This window comes from Bos indicus x Bos taurus, chromosome 14, assembly GCF_003369695.1.
Source record: "Bos indicus x Bos taurus breed Angus x Brahman F1 hybrid chromosome 14, Bos_hybrid_MaternalHap_v2.0, whole genome shotgun sequence".
Lineage (NCBI taxonomy): Eukaryota > Metazoa > Chordata > Mammalia > Artiodactyla > Bovidae > Bos > Bos indicus x Bos taurus.
In genome coordinates this window covers 23,627,802-23,641,875 of record NC_040089.1, presented here as the reverse complement: position 1 = coordinate 23,641,875, position 14,074 = coordinate 23,627,802, and the positions used below count along the sequence as shown (strand labels likewise).

At 41.0% G+C, this 14,074-nt stretch overlaps 1 protein-coding gene across 2 annotated transcripts in view; it reads left to right on the top strand.

Annotated features, from left to right (window-relative positions):
* The window catches only part of PLAG1 (PLAG1 zinc finger), a 51,904-nt gene extending 43,403 nt beyond the window's left edge, over positions 1 to 8,501 (top strand). For both annotated transcript variants that reach the window (XM_027561013.1, XM_027561014.1), the window contains one exon: positions 422 to 8,501. In XM_027561013.1, the coding sequence (XP_027416814.1) occupies positions 422 to 1,679 (1,258 nt within the window). In that variant the 3' untranslated portion in view covers positions 1,680 to 8,501. The remainder of the gene's footprint in view (positions 1 to 421) is intronic.
* Positions 8,502 to 14,074: the final 5,573 nt, after the last annotated feature.

Below are 14,074 nucleotides of genomic sequence, written 5' to 3'. Positions count from 1 at the left end.
CCTCTTTCCGCTGACTTGCAGAGAGAAATGTTTAAGTAGATTAGACGTTTTAGCATTCTAAGTCACAGACTTTTATGTGTTAGTGCTTTTGGATCTTTTTTAATGCAATGCTTAAACGAGCGTAGAATGTCCGTTTGTACAAAGAAATTGCAAGAGAAGGGTATGGACGTTAACGTGAGTATATTCTGTCTTGCTCAGTTGCATTTGCAGTCACTAAAAACCAGAGAGAACTAAAGTGGCGACTTAGATGGTTCCAGGTCTGCGGTGTTTAGGTGTGTACCCTTTGTAGCAGATGCGTAGTGAGTTAGAGAGTGTCGGTGAGTAGGGCAGGTCTGTGTTAGGCTAGCAGCTTAGCTTCCGTTTGAACAGGGAGGCCAGGCCGTTCTTACCATGATGCTGACAGAATATGTCTGTGTTCAAGGCACATGGCTACGCACTCTCCCGAGAAAACCCACAAGTGTAACTATTGCGAGAAAATGTTTCACCGGAAGGACCACCTGAAGAACCACCTGCACACACACGACCCCAACAAAGAGACGTTCAAGTGCGAAGAGTGCGGCAAGAGCTACAACACCAAGCTGGGCTTCAAGCGGCACCTGGCCCTGCACGCGGCCACGAGCGGCGACCTCACCTGCAAAGTGTGCCTGCAGACGTTCGAGAGCACCGGCGTGCTGCTAGAGCACCTGAAGTCACACGCGGGCAAGTCGGCAGGCGGCGTGAAGGAGAAGAAGCACCCATGTGAGCACTGCGACCGCCGCTTCTACACGCGCAAGGACGTCCGCCGACACATGGTGGTGCACACGGGAAGGAAGGACTTCCTCTGCCAGTATTGCGCTCAGAGGTTTGGGCGCAAGGACCACCTGACGCGGCACATGAAGAAGAGCCACAACCAGGAGCTCCTGAAGGTCAAGACGGAGCCCGTGGACTTCCTGGATCCCTTCACCTGCAACGTGTCGGTGCCCATCAAGGACGAACTCCTCCCGGTGATGTCGCTGCCCTCCAGCGAGCTGCTGTCCAAGCCGTTCCCCAGCACGCTGCAGCTGAATCTCTACAACACTCCGTTCCAGTCTGTGCAGAGCTCGGGCTCTGCCCACCAGATGATCACCACCCTGCCTTTGGGCATGACGTGCCCCATAGACATGGATGCTGTCCACCCCTCCCACCACCTTTCCTTCAAGTACCCGTTCAGTTCTACCTCATACGCCATCTCTATTCCCGAAAAAGAACAGCCCTTAAAGGGGGAGATTGAGAGCTACCTGATGGAGCTGCAGGGCGGCGTGCCCTCCTCCTCCCAGGACTCTCCAGCATCCTCGTCCAAACTGGGGTTGGAGCCGCAGCTCGGGTCCCTGGAGGACAGCACGGGGGACCTCTCCCTGTCCAAAAGCTCCATCTCCATCAGTGACCCCCTGAACACACCAGCATTGGATTTCTCTCAGCTGTTCAATTTCATACCATTAAACGGCCCTCCCTATAACCCGATCTCGGTGGGGAGCCTGGGGATGAGCTACTCCCAGGAGGAGGCACACTCTTCGGTGTCTCAGCTCCCCCCGCAGAGCCAGGACCTGCCGGATCCTGCCAGCACCATAGGGCTGGGCTCTCTGCACTCGCTGTCTGCAGCCTTCACCAGTAGTCTGAGCACGAGCACAACCCTGCCCCGTTTCCACCAGGCTTTCCAGTAGAGTCCCACCGTGCGCATCGATGGCCGAAACGTACGTGCAGCCCTGCCTTAGCTGACCGTTCTGGTTGTAGTGCCTACTTTAAGACAGTATCACAGTTTCTGCTTCTGTATAGTACCAATTTTCATTAAGCCAGTATAAAATAGAAACTAGCTTTTTAAATGAGCTACAGAACCATTTGTGTTCAGCTATGTTTACCTGGGTATTTTGTCCTGATTCACTGCCAACTGTCATATTTTAAGACGATTTCTCACATAGGAAAGCCATTATTAGCAGTCAAGTCTTACAAATCCCATGTTCTGACTTACTGTTAGATCTTAAACTTTGCATTTTTGTCCGAGATCAATGGCTCTACCTTTTGACATTTGGCTCCTTAAAAATTTTTGCTACAGAATGTAAGTTTTCTAAAACGTACATGAACGACCTGAGAGTTTAAAAAAATTTTACTAGCCTCTAAATGGATTAATAAGGAAATGCTTCAAATGAATTTAGAATCCAGTCTGGGGACATAGCATATGTTTCTTAGATATAACCATAATTTCAGGTCAGTATATTTTGAAGACTTGCTATTGTCTGGCTCAAATGTTTGCTGTCTTTTTTATGCACATATAAGAAAAACAAGTCTAGACACAAAGCGCACCAGTATTTGTAGCAAACACACCCCCTAGGAAGGTGACACGGCAGTCCATGTTACTTAAGAGTTGGCCTTAAATTAGTACACAGGATGTTTGCCACGTTTTATCCTTGTTGCTGTCTTTCTTGCATTCATGCTAATAGTTTATGGCGTCAAGAGTATTCAGCGTCAGTCTTTAGGTGCATCTCTTTCATCTTCTCCATCTTTCATGGCCAGAGGGTAGGTCGAGGACAGCCAGCCACTTCCCTTGGCTTCTCACTGCACAATTGGTCCAGAGTCCACAGCTGTTGGGGAACACAGGTGTGCTTATCCCAGGGGTGGGGCTGTCCCATCTTGTAGGGTGAGAGACCCCAAGTAGAGAGACCAGTGCGAGACCTGCCACTCTGCTAGGGACTTGTCTGGGGACCACGTCCCCTGTTGCCAGGGTGGAAATGAGGGGTCAAGTCACAGCATATCACTTACATCACTCTTGCTCCCTTTGATTCAGTTTTCTCTCCCTGAGCACCAAAAGCAGAAAACAGAACAACCCGGCTCGCCAACCACCACCACCCCCCGCACTGTGGTATCTTTCTCATTCAGTGTTTTTTTTTTTTTCCATTCAGTGTTAATTCATTTTTCCCTGCTGTTTTTGGACAGAGACTTTAAAGTTAAATGCATTCAAAAACTATTTGAGGAAAGATCACAAAATTTAAGTGACTAAAAGTATATACAGTAAACCCCACTTTTACAAGTCCCTGGGAAAGTGGGAGGGACGTCACAAAGAAGCTGAATTTGCAGACGGAGGGAGAAGAGCATAGTAAAACAAGCACTGTCTTAGGTGATGTGAAAAATAACAAGAGCGTGGTGTTCAGTGAATACAGTAGTTATTACAGGCTTTCCTCACTTTAGACAACCAGCACATTTTCTCAAAGGTCAAACTATTATTCTATTTTTCTAATAATCGGTTGGGGCGTCAACCTAAGAAACATATCTTATTAAGCACTTGTTAACACCTTATTTGGGGACCCTGTCTGTCGGGGTGGGTTTGAGGAGGGAGGGTTTATAGAAGAGTATATATCTCTTTAAAAAAAAAAAAAATATTTCTGAGCACTCATGAGCCCTGTGTGGAAGGTTCTCTTCCCTTTGACAGGGCCAGCTATCACTGCGGATTTCCATGTTTACCAAGAAGTTCTAAAGATGAGTGCAGATTACTGAATATAATACATTATTTAAACTATTGGGGAGTAGTATAATTTGTGGAGAGATGTAAATTGTAATAATGTAAATGGGGTTTCACTATATATTATATATATGTACACACACGTGTATCGCACTTCATAGAATCAGAGTTGCTCTCGTACGGAGCTTTGGCTCCAGTATTTTTATCATGCTCCTATTTGTTTTTGTTTTTTTAAATCCCAGGAGCAGTAGTTTTTATACGTATGTATTTAAATTTTATTATTAAAAGTTACATTTTATTAAAAAAGTGTGTTCCAAAGGCATTAAAATTATATATGTTAATAAGGAAATACATTTAAAAATTTTTCAAACTGCTCCTGAGCGTTTGCCTAGGAGACTGTTTGCTCTCAAAGTAGGCTTTTAGCTCTGCTGTGTTGCTGCCCGCTTTAGTTTCTATGAAACAGATTGCTTACTTAAATCATTAGTTGAATGATTAGTGTTCAATATTGCTTTAATCACCGTCGAGAGGAAAAGAAAAAAGAAAAAAAATTTTGGTGACAGAGCACAAATAAATAGAAAACCTGTTTTTAAATAGAAATCACAAATCACAAGTGTGGAAGCACTACTTTATTTTTGTCTAAAATTTGCTTAAAGAGAAGTCAGATGAACGAACTGAGATGTTGGCCTTTTCGTGGGCTGTATTTCACTGCTAATAAAAAAGTAAAAAGGGAGTACCAGGATTTATTAAATAAAGCATTTTGGAAATGGGGAATGGCGCCATGTAGGTGTATATATATATTTTTAGCCTAATTCTCGCCCAGCATACCTTCCAGGGCACCAGGGCTGAAATTGTGGACTCTATTTTCACGTGTACACACCCCTTTGCCTGTTGCTTTCCCACAGACTTGAAATCACACTTCCAAGTAAGAGGGAATTCTGCTCATTCATTTTTTAAACTGACTATAGTGGTCACTAAACCCCCTTTGAGAGAATCTCTATTAAACATGAGGTAGACTCATTTTATTTTAATTGCACAATGGTCTGACAAGGCTGTAACACCGAACTGGCTCTTTTTTTTTTTTTTCCTTAAAAAGAAAATTGACACTTTTGATGTCAACTGGATGTGATTAAAAATAATGATTGCCAATTCTGTTTTCATTCTCCAGTGGCCAGAATCATCATCCTCGAAATTTCTAGTAGTGCCTTTGCTTGGGGTTTTTTTTTTTTTTTTTTTCATAAAGGGATTGTTACTAAGTTAAAAATATTTCAGTTTAGAATTTGGACCTCAGACAAGATACTGAACCTCATTCGGTTTGACCTTCCATGTGTTTGTACAAATTAAGGTCACCAGATACCGAAGCACGAGCACGGAAGGATACTGACACTATAAGCAATATTCTCCGCGGATGGACCCAAACATCACCTTGATAGCTACTGGTCACTGCTACAACGTGCATCTTAAACCCCTGTTACCGAGTTCCGTTGTTCATGTCCTGACTGATATGCGCTACTCCTTGTGCAGCTTGTTAATTTCATGTAGGTGTTTCTTCCAAACTATGTATTTTTGCCGATGTGTTGCTTGTGTTTCATTCTTCTTAGTCACTTGTGCAACATAGTGATATATTGTGTTGATTTGGACAGTAGCGGTTTTTAAAAACCATATACTGACTGAAAACATGAGCCAGAGCTGACTGCTTTATTAAGCTAATAATGAATGTTAAAGAGTACATATTTTCAGGATTATTCATCTAGTAAGCAATACACATATATAGGCCAATATTTTTTTAAAAAATAGAGCTTGGTCAACCTCTATACTACACATATTACAAGATATAGCACTTTCAAAACGAATCTAAACCTTTACAGAAAAACTTTCTTATAGGTTATGCCTTTTATTTTAAGACTTATTATAATTTGTTTCAAGTGCCATTAGAGGATAGATATATAGGCCTTTGATGTATAATGCTTTGTGTTCAAGAATGGTAGACGGTATTTTAAACAGGTACAGTTTTACAGTGTTTTCTTATCAATTTGCTATATTGCACAGAATCAGTGTGTCTTTTCATAAGGTTTTACAATGGTTTATTTTTTTTACAAGGTTTACGTGTCTCAAAACACACTGTCTTCCCAGTATGTAAGTTAAAATACAAAAAAAAATATTCACCCAAGTTGCTTCCAGCCTACTGAGATCCAGGCGACATTGGAGGAGATCTTTTAGACGTCATGTATTCTTCATTAGCAATGGCAGACTGTTACCTCTGAGAAGTGAGTGCCTACGTTGAGCCCTTGTCTTATTTTTCTCACGCTGTGTCAGCAGCCACATCAATCACACAGATGGTCTGTGGTGATCCCATAGATCCACGTTAGGCTGTGTTGTGTAGCTCTGTGCTGAGAACCCATGCAGAGCTCCCTTCTGATCCATCCAAATGGATCCTTTCTTACACATCCAAATGATACGACCCACAACGGGCAAGGCACGTTCCTATCACCCCCCGGCCCTTCTGCAATATTGTCAACCTCTGAGGTTGGAAGGCAGTGTCTTTTGATAAGTTACCTAGCTTAGAAAGGACAGAACTATTGCTAATGTGTAAAACACTTCATTGTATAAGCTTCAGTGGTACAGATGACCCAGAATGAATGTGTATCTTCTCAGAAACACTCCTTCAATATTCTGTCGGATCATGCTGCTAATGTAACTTGGGATACAACTCTTCATGGTGCTACAGACTTCTCTGTCTCGTTCAGTCGTATTTTTTTTTTATCCATAGGAAAAAAAAGGACTACATTAGGTGTAAAGGTGTACAATATATTTTTATACTGTGACTTCATTTGTCTTTAACAAGACTTTTACACCACCCACCACAATGTATTCATGTGCACTTGCAAAAGGAAACCTTGGACGTGCAAATGTTATACCAGAACAAACCCAGCTTTGTCCACAAAGGTGACCGTGACTCGGAAAGAAACATGGGCTTTATAATATGGTGTGGAGTGAAGAACATGCTGTACGTTACTAACAGCCCTTTGAATTTAACAAAAACTGGGCATCCATTCGGAAATGGATTGCATCATGCCTGAACATAAGCTGGACTGCTGAAATTGTATTTTTAGCTGACGAAAAAGTGTTTGGACTAGTACTCTAAAAATGTTCTGATGATAAAGTTTTGAGTCAAAATAGAAAAGAGAAACTGCATTCCAGGCTGCATTTTGTATATTTTTATTGCATTTAAAATTCGCTCTTCTGTGATACCGGGAAATCAAGTGGCTTATCCTGTATATCATGTACTTAAAATGTATTCACAAACTACTGTTGTGTTTGTATAAAATATAGACAAAGATCATATTTTCTGTGTGTGTATAAGCTCTGTAAAATAGCAATCACATTATGAAGCTGCAGCAAGACTACATTTTAAACATCCACATCCAAAGAAGCAGGCTATTTATTGTCCAGTTACCCAGTTATAAAATATTCATTTGCTGCTAATTAAACAATAGTACTGCAGCTTCTCATGGCCTACAGTGTTATGTTTGCTGTAAGAAAAAGATATGTGAACTCCACAAAAATATATGAATAAAAATTATAGAATGGCTTTAGATAATGTAGATCTTCCTGAAATTATAACAGATGATAAATTTCTATTTGGTATAACATTTTTTTCCCTTTGAATTTGAAATATTTTCTCATTTGATAAATATAAGATTCTAATAGCTGCCTCTAGGACAATACTTGGTTGTTGAAATGTAAAGTTCTAGGGTTTCTTTTGTTTTGTCTTAACTTTTGTACCTTGAAAGGAAGGATAGAAATTGTAAATAAAAAAGTCAAAATGTTGTGCATCAAAACTTTAATCCAGGTGAAAATTCAAACAAAGAATCTCCCAAAGGCTGTTAGAATGTATAGAGCAATCATGTTTTTATTCATATGAGATAAAATGGGCATTAAGTATTTCTTTGGCACTTACTGTCCATCAGTCCTGTAAATTATCTTTTTAGACGTTCTCTTTGGGCTATTTGTCTAAAACTTGGCTGAAAATCCTCCCTTGACCATTTACCTGGACCAGAGTAATGAGCTCACAGATGTCATTTTGTCTCAAATTCATCAGTTAAACAGTGATGCATCTTTGAAAGAAAGAGATTAATTCTGAAAATCCAGTTAATAATCTGGCCAGGAACCAGTGGCAGGAAAAAAAATTTTTTTTGGATTTCTCATAGCACCTCTTTCATTATGATAGGAAAAATTGCTTCTTAACCTTTGACTTTCCTGTCCTAAGGTTCTCTACCTTCAGAAAGGTAAAGAAAATGCACAGTGACTCCCCATTTGGCAGTTCCTCTTTTCACATACCTAATTCCAGCAAATCTAAAAGCATTTCTTTGTTGATTCTTAGCATTAACACTACATACATTTTTATTTAAATTCACGCATATGAAATATTTTAAGGACTATTTATAGAAGGGAAAATGCTATTGCTTTTTATAGTCAGAATACTCTGAAAAAGGATGTTTGGGGTTAATTCACTTAAGGTGTATTCTCCCTTATGGAAAAGCAATTAGAAGTGCAGTTTAAGCAAAGCATTAAGCATAAGCATTGCACCATAGATCCAGTGGGGCTAAAAGACTTCTTCATGCAGGTTTTTGTTAGATGAAAAGTTAGTACTGATGATTTATCATTAAGGGGAGGAAAACTTCAGTCTGACTAAAGACAGCCTGAGTTTTTGCTGCCACTTTTCCTTAAATGAGCATTTCTTAAGCAGAAGGCACCTTTTCATGCGAAGTCCTGGGCTGTTCCCAAGGAGTCAGCTTTACAGAAAGAGGCTGGTTTCCTGATGAACCGTTGCAATGAAGATGACACCATCATTACAACAGTGGGAAGGTGTAAATGCTGTATTGAGTTGTACCCAGTTACCCTTTTTTGTAGATCAAAAATGATCAAATATTGGCGGTTTCAGACTAAAACTAAAAACCACCAAGCCCAGAATGTCTCAACTTCACCTGCTTTCTATTCAACACAGAGGTCAATAATAAATCTGTCTACTGAAGATGTTTGACTCCTGACTAGCGTGATGGTTAATTTTCTGTGTCCACTCGGCTTGGCTGTGGTGCCCAGACTGGATGCCTGGTCTAGTCAAGCACTGGTCTAGCTGTTGCTGTGGAGGTTCTTTGTTAGACGTGATTAACATTTATAGTCAGCTGACTTTAAATAAAACAGACTGCCCTCCATAATGTGGGTGGGCCTCATCTCATCAGTTGGAGGCCATAAGAGAAAAAACCCATTCTCCCAGGAAAAGGGAGGTCTGCCTTCAGATGGCTTCAGATTCAACCTGCAGCATCAGCTCTCCATGGGTCCCCAGCCTCCCTGAGTCTCCAACCTGCTGGCTTGCCCTGCAGATTTCAGACTTGTCAGCCTCCACAGTCGTGTGAGTCAATTTCTTATAGTAAATCTATTATATGCAGTATCCTGTGGCTTCAGTTTCTCTGGAAAACACTAGTTCAGCTGCTGTTCTTCAGAGGTTCTGGTTATAAGAAGTGGCAACATCTTTCTGTCTGATACACTGTAATAGCAAAGAATGCAAATTCCCAGGTTCTCAGAGAAAAGTATTGTATATTAATGCATATAGGTGGAATCTAGAAAAATGGTACAGATGAACCTATTTGCAAGGTGGGAACAGAGACGCAGACATAAAGAACAGACATGGACACAGCGGGAAGGGGAGGGTGGGATGAACTGAGAGATTGGATTGACATATATACACGTGTAAAACAGTGAGTGGGAAGCCGCTATATACCACATGGAGCTAGAAGGGGTGGGGGGGGGGGGGCTGGGTGGGATGGAAGGAGGTCCAAGAGGGAGGGGACAGATATATACTTACAGCCGATGCCCTTTGCTGTACAGCAGAAACTAACACAACATTGTAAGGCAATTACACTAAGAAAGAAAAAAAAAACTGGTTAAAAAAAGTTCCCAAGTTCTGACTGCTTTAGAAAAGAGATAAACAGCACAGTGCCTAATGGAGATTGTACCTATAAAGGAGTCCTTGGGCTCTCCTTTTGCATACTAGTATTTTGACTGCCGTGATTTTTTAAAACTTTATTTATTGAAGTACAGTTGATTTGACAATGTGCTCATTTCTGCTGTGTAGCAAAATGACTCAGATACACACACATACATATACATTCTTCATATTCTTTTCCATTATGGCTTATCACAGGGTACTGAGTATAGCTCCCTGTGCTCTACAGTAGGACTGCATTATTAATAACTGCAGTTATTGCAGATGAAAATGGTTTTCTCCTAATGAACCAGTTTTCTTTTAAAAAGCATGTCAGCAGGCTAATCTTGCTTTACCCTGTAGAGACATACTTGACATGTAAACCAATGTTTATCCTAATGCACACATGGAAATGTTCATAAATTGAATCCTTTTGAAAACATGGTCCATTTCTAGTAATACCTCAGTCAAGGTCTTGAGATTCTGGGAGAGATGAGAGTTGGAAATGTAATGGTGCCTCACATAAGTTGCAGAAGTTTCCTGTTTGAAGGCAGCAGCATTTTTGCAAAGGTTTAACTTTTGGTTTAGTCTGTAATTAGTGAACTCTCATCTTTTTCTTGGAGCCCCTTTCAATGTGTTGTTCATGCTGTTTCTAAAAACACATAATTGATCTGCTATTTGTATCTACACACACCTGGTGACATTTCTAAGATCGCTCCTGTAACCAGATTTTCATGTCCTAGGAATGTGCGTTATGTAAGTAGGTTAACAGCCTAAACCATGCCCTATTTCAGATTTTAAGCTATGTCAGCTTCTCCCACCCCAGAATTACATAGTGGTGATCAGTGGCTGTAATAAATACACACCCTTAGAAACATCTTCAAGACCATTTTGTTTACAAAATGCAGACAGACCGGTTCAACTATTCCCAGTTTCCTAAGTTACATTAACTTTCACAGGAGTGAAGTGCACCTGCTTTTGTATTTTCTGTCCTGAATCCTTTCATACGCTATTTCTGTAGTTATTCCTAACCTCAACATTTACTAAAAGAGCTTCAGGTTATTACCAGTCAGTGCTTTAAGGGACCCTGAAATTCTTCCCCACTCTTGACAGCGGTCCTCCTGTTTCCTCCTCTTACTTTTTCTGTCATTTTCATGTGAAGTCACTCACCGTTCTTGTGCTTATCCCTCCCTTGCATGCCTGCTTTCCCTGCTCCTGCCTCTGAATTCCAGGGCTTCCCAGGTGGCGCAGTTGGTAAAGAATCTGCCTGCAATGCGGGAGATCCAGGTTCCTTCCCCGGGTCAGGAAGATCCCCTGGAGGAGGAAATGGCAACTCACTCCAGTATTCTTGCCCAGGGAATGTCAGAGACAGAGGAGCCTGGCAGGCTACAGTCCATGGGGTCACAAAGAGTGGGACACGACTGAGCATGAGCATGCCTGTGAATTCCACATGTCAAAATCTCACCATCCTCTGCAGATGGGGACTGCAGCCATGCAATTAAAAGATGCCTGCTCCTTGGAAGAAAAGGACTTGGCTGTGACAAGAAAACTATGACAAACCTAGACAGTATATTGAAAAGCAGAGACATTACTTTGCCAACAAAGTCAAAGCTATGGTTTTTCCAGTAGTCATGTATGGATGTGAGAGTTGGACCATAAAGAAAACTGAGCACCAAAGAACTGATGCTTTTGAACCGTGGTGTTGAAGAAGACTCTTGAGAGTCCTTTGGACTGCAAGGAGATCCAACCAGTCCATCCTAAAGGAAATCAGTCCGAAATATTCATTGGAAGGACTGATGCTAAGGCTGAAGCTCCAATACTTTGGCCACCTGCTGCGAAGAACTGACTCCTTAGAAAAGACTCTAATGCTCAGAAAGATTGAAGGAAGGAGGAGAACGAGATGACAGAGGATGATATGGTTGGATGGCATCACCGACTCAATGGACATGAGTTTGAGCAAGCTCTGAGAGTTGGTGATGGACAGGGAAGCCTGGTGTGTTGCAGTCCATGGAGTCGCAAAAAGTGGGACATGACTGAGCATCTCAACTGAACTGAGCCCTTTCTTCTTCTTTTTTTTTTTTTTGACAGCACCATGAAGCATATGGGATCTTAGTTCCTCGACCAGAGATCGAACCCACGTCCCCTGCACTGAAAGCACAGAGTCTTAACCACTGGGCCACTAGGGAAGCCCTCCTTCTAGCTGTTTCTTGATGATCACTCTTCCATTCACAATACCTTTTCAGCTTTGACCCACTGAAAAGTATCTTATTTTCCCTATGAAATTTTATTAGATCTTCTGAGGGCTGTGTCTGTTTTTTTTTTTTATTCCTTTAAGTCCCTAGCTTAACAGAAGTACTCTTTTAAAAGTTGACCCTAGAAAAAATTTTATATGACAGTTGTAATGCTCGGGTTATCTTTGTTCTATAGAAAGGCTTATTTGATACACTGAAGACTGTGTGATCATACTTAAACCTCACATTTTGTTCTGCCCTCCTACATTGAAATAAGCAAATTCTGTAATAGTGTATCCTTTCTTCAGAAATAAACCACTCTAAACACGTTCACTGCAATGGACCAAAATTAGGGAAGAACCTTTGATGATTCCAATTCTTATAACTGTACTTCAAAAGCTCTGTGGAATTGTTAGCTCTGTTTAAACTTTCTGGAAGTTGAGTGACTATCTAGAGATAAGTAGGTAGGGTTCTTAAGATGTTATTTCACCAAGTACTATGATAAGTTCTCATAACAGAAATTATCATTTGGAAATCTCCTTAGATCTTATTCAAATTTTAGTTTGCATTTACCCTCAGCAGTTAGGCCAGTGAGTAAAAAACCACTGAAGGAGAGCCTTTTTGTTTGCTTATTCTACACACAGAGTCAATTTGTGTTCAGTTGTGTCTGACTTTTTGCGACCCCATGGACTGTAGCCCACCAGGCTCCTATGTCCATGGGATTCTCCAGGCAAGAATACTAGAGTGAATTGCCATTTCCTACTCCAGGCGATCTTCCTGACCCAGAAACTGAACCTGTGTCTCCTGTGTCTCCTGCATTGGCGGGCAGATTCTTTACCACTGGGCTACCTGGAAATGAGAGAGATTGGTAATCCTTTCAGATTGAGATGGAAAAAAATAAGAAAGGACATAAAATTAAATAATACAATCAAACTTGATGCATGTAGTAAATAAAACTTTGTCATTTGAAGGAATATATCAACACTCATATTTATGTCCAGGTATTACAAAATCTTTTATGTGTGTGATCATAAATAAGGTAAACACATTTTCAAAAGGGTAAGTGTTAAGGCCATGTCCTATTAATAAAATTAGAAATCACTTAGTCATATTCTTATATGACTTCAGGAACTTCCCTGGTGGTCCAGTGGCTAAGACTCTGCTCTCCCAGTGCAGGGGACCTGGGTTCAATCCTTGGTCAGGGAAGTAGATCCCACATGCTGCAACTAAGAGCTTACATGCCACAACTAAAGACTTTGAATGCCGAAACTAAAACCTAGTGCAGCCAAATAAGTAAGCAAATAAAATACATACATATATATATTACAGAAGCACCAACTCCAGGGACTTCCCTGGTGGTCCAGTGGTTAAGACTGTGCTTCTACTGCAAGAGGCGTGGGTTCGATCCCTGGTCAGGGAACTAGATCCCATGGGCCACAACTAAGATCCTGAAACTAAGACCTACCTGGCACAGCCAAAAATATAATATATATATATTATTATATATATAATATATAAATTATAATAATATATAATAAATATAATAAAGTATATATTATATAAATTTATATTATTTATATAAATATTTATATATATTATTTTTTTAAGGCTATGACTTTAAAAAATAGGTAACTACTGGGAAACTAAGAAACATCATCCTAAATATTCCTTGGATGAACAAAAAAATTCCAAACTGAAATTACATGGAAAAAAAGGCCATGAAAAGAAAAATGTGTCATAATAAACCTCCGAAGTCAATGTTTAAGTTATACTGGGAAAATATTAGGACTTGAAAATTCTTCATTATTGAAAGAGAAAGACAGAAGATAAAAGAATGCTCTCTTTAGCTATGGGGAGACTGGTAGCTAGCCTCCAAATCCACTCCTTTACCACTGTGAAAGAACAGTAGCTGGGCTCATGGCATGTCTGCTGCTGCTGTTGCTGCATCGCTTCAGTCGTGTCCGACTCTGGGCGACCCCATAGACGGCAGCCCACCAGGCTTCTCCGTCCCTGGGATTCTCCAGGCAAGAACACTGGAGTGGGTTGCTACTTCCTTCTCCAGTGCATGAAAGTGGAAAGGGAAAGTGAAGTGGGGCCAATTACATTGCACCCCAAAGACCCCCTTGCAGCTCAATTGGCCGTGGAACTACATTGTCACCAATAAAACATAAGTGACAGTGTTACATGCTGCAGGGGACCGACATCACATTTCCTATCCCCTCCCACCAGCTGGGATGAAGGCAGGGAAGTGACCCAGTTTTAAAGAAGCACATAGAACATTGCTTTAGAGCTCTGTCAACACACTTTCTGAAAAAGGTCAGAGAGGAAATAATTTAGGTTTTGTGGGTCAACTGATTGCTGTCATAACGACTCATTGCGGCTACTGCCACT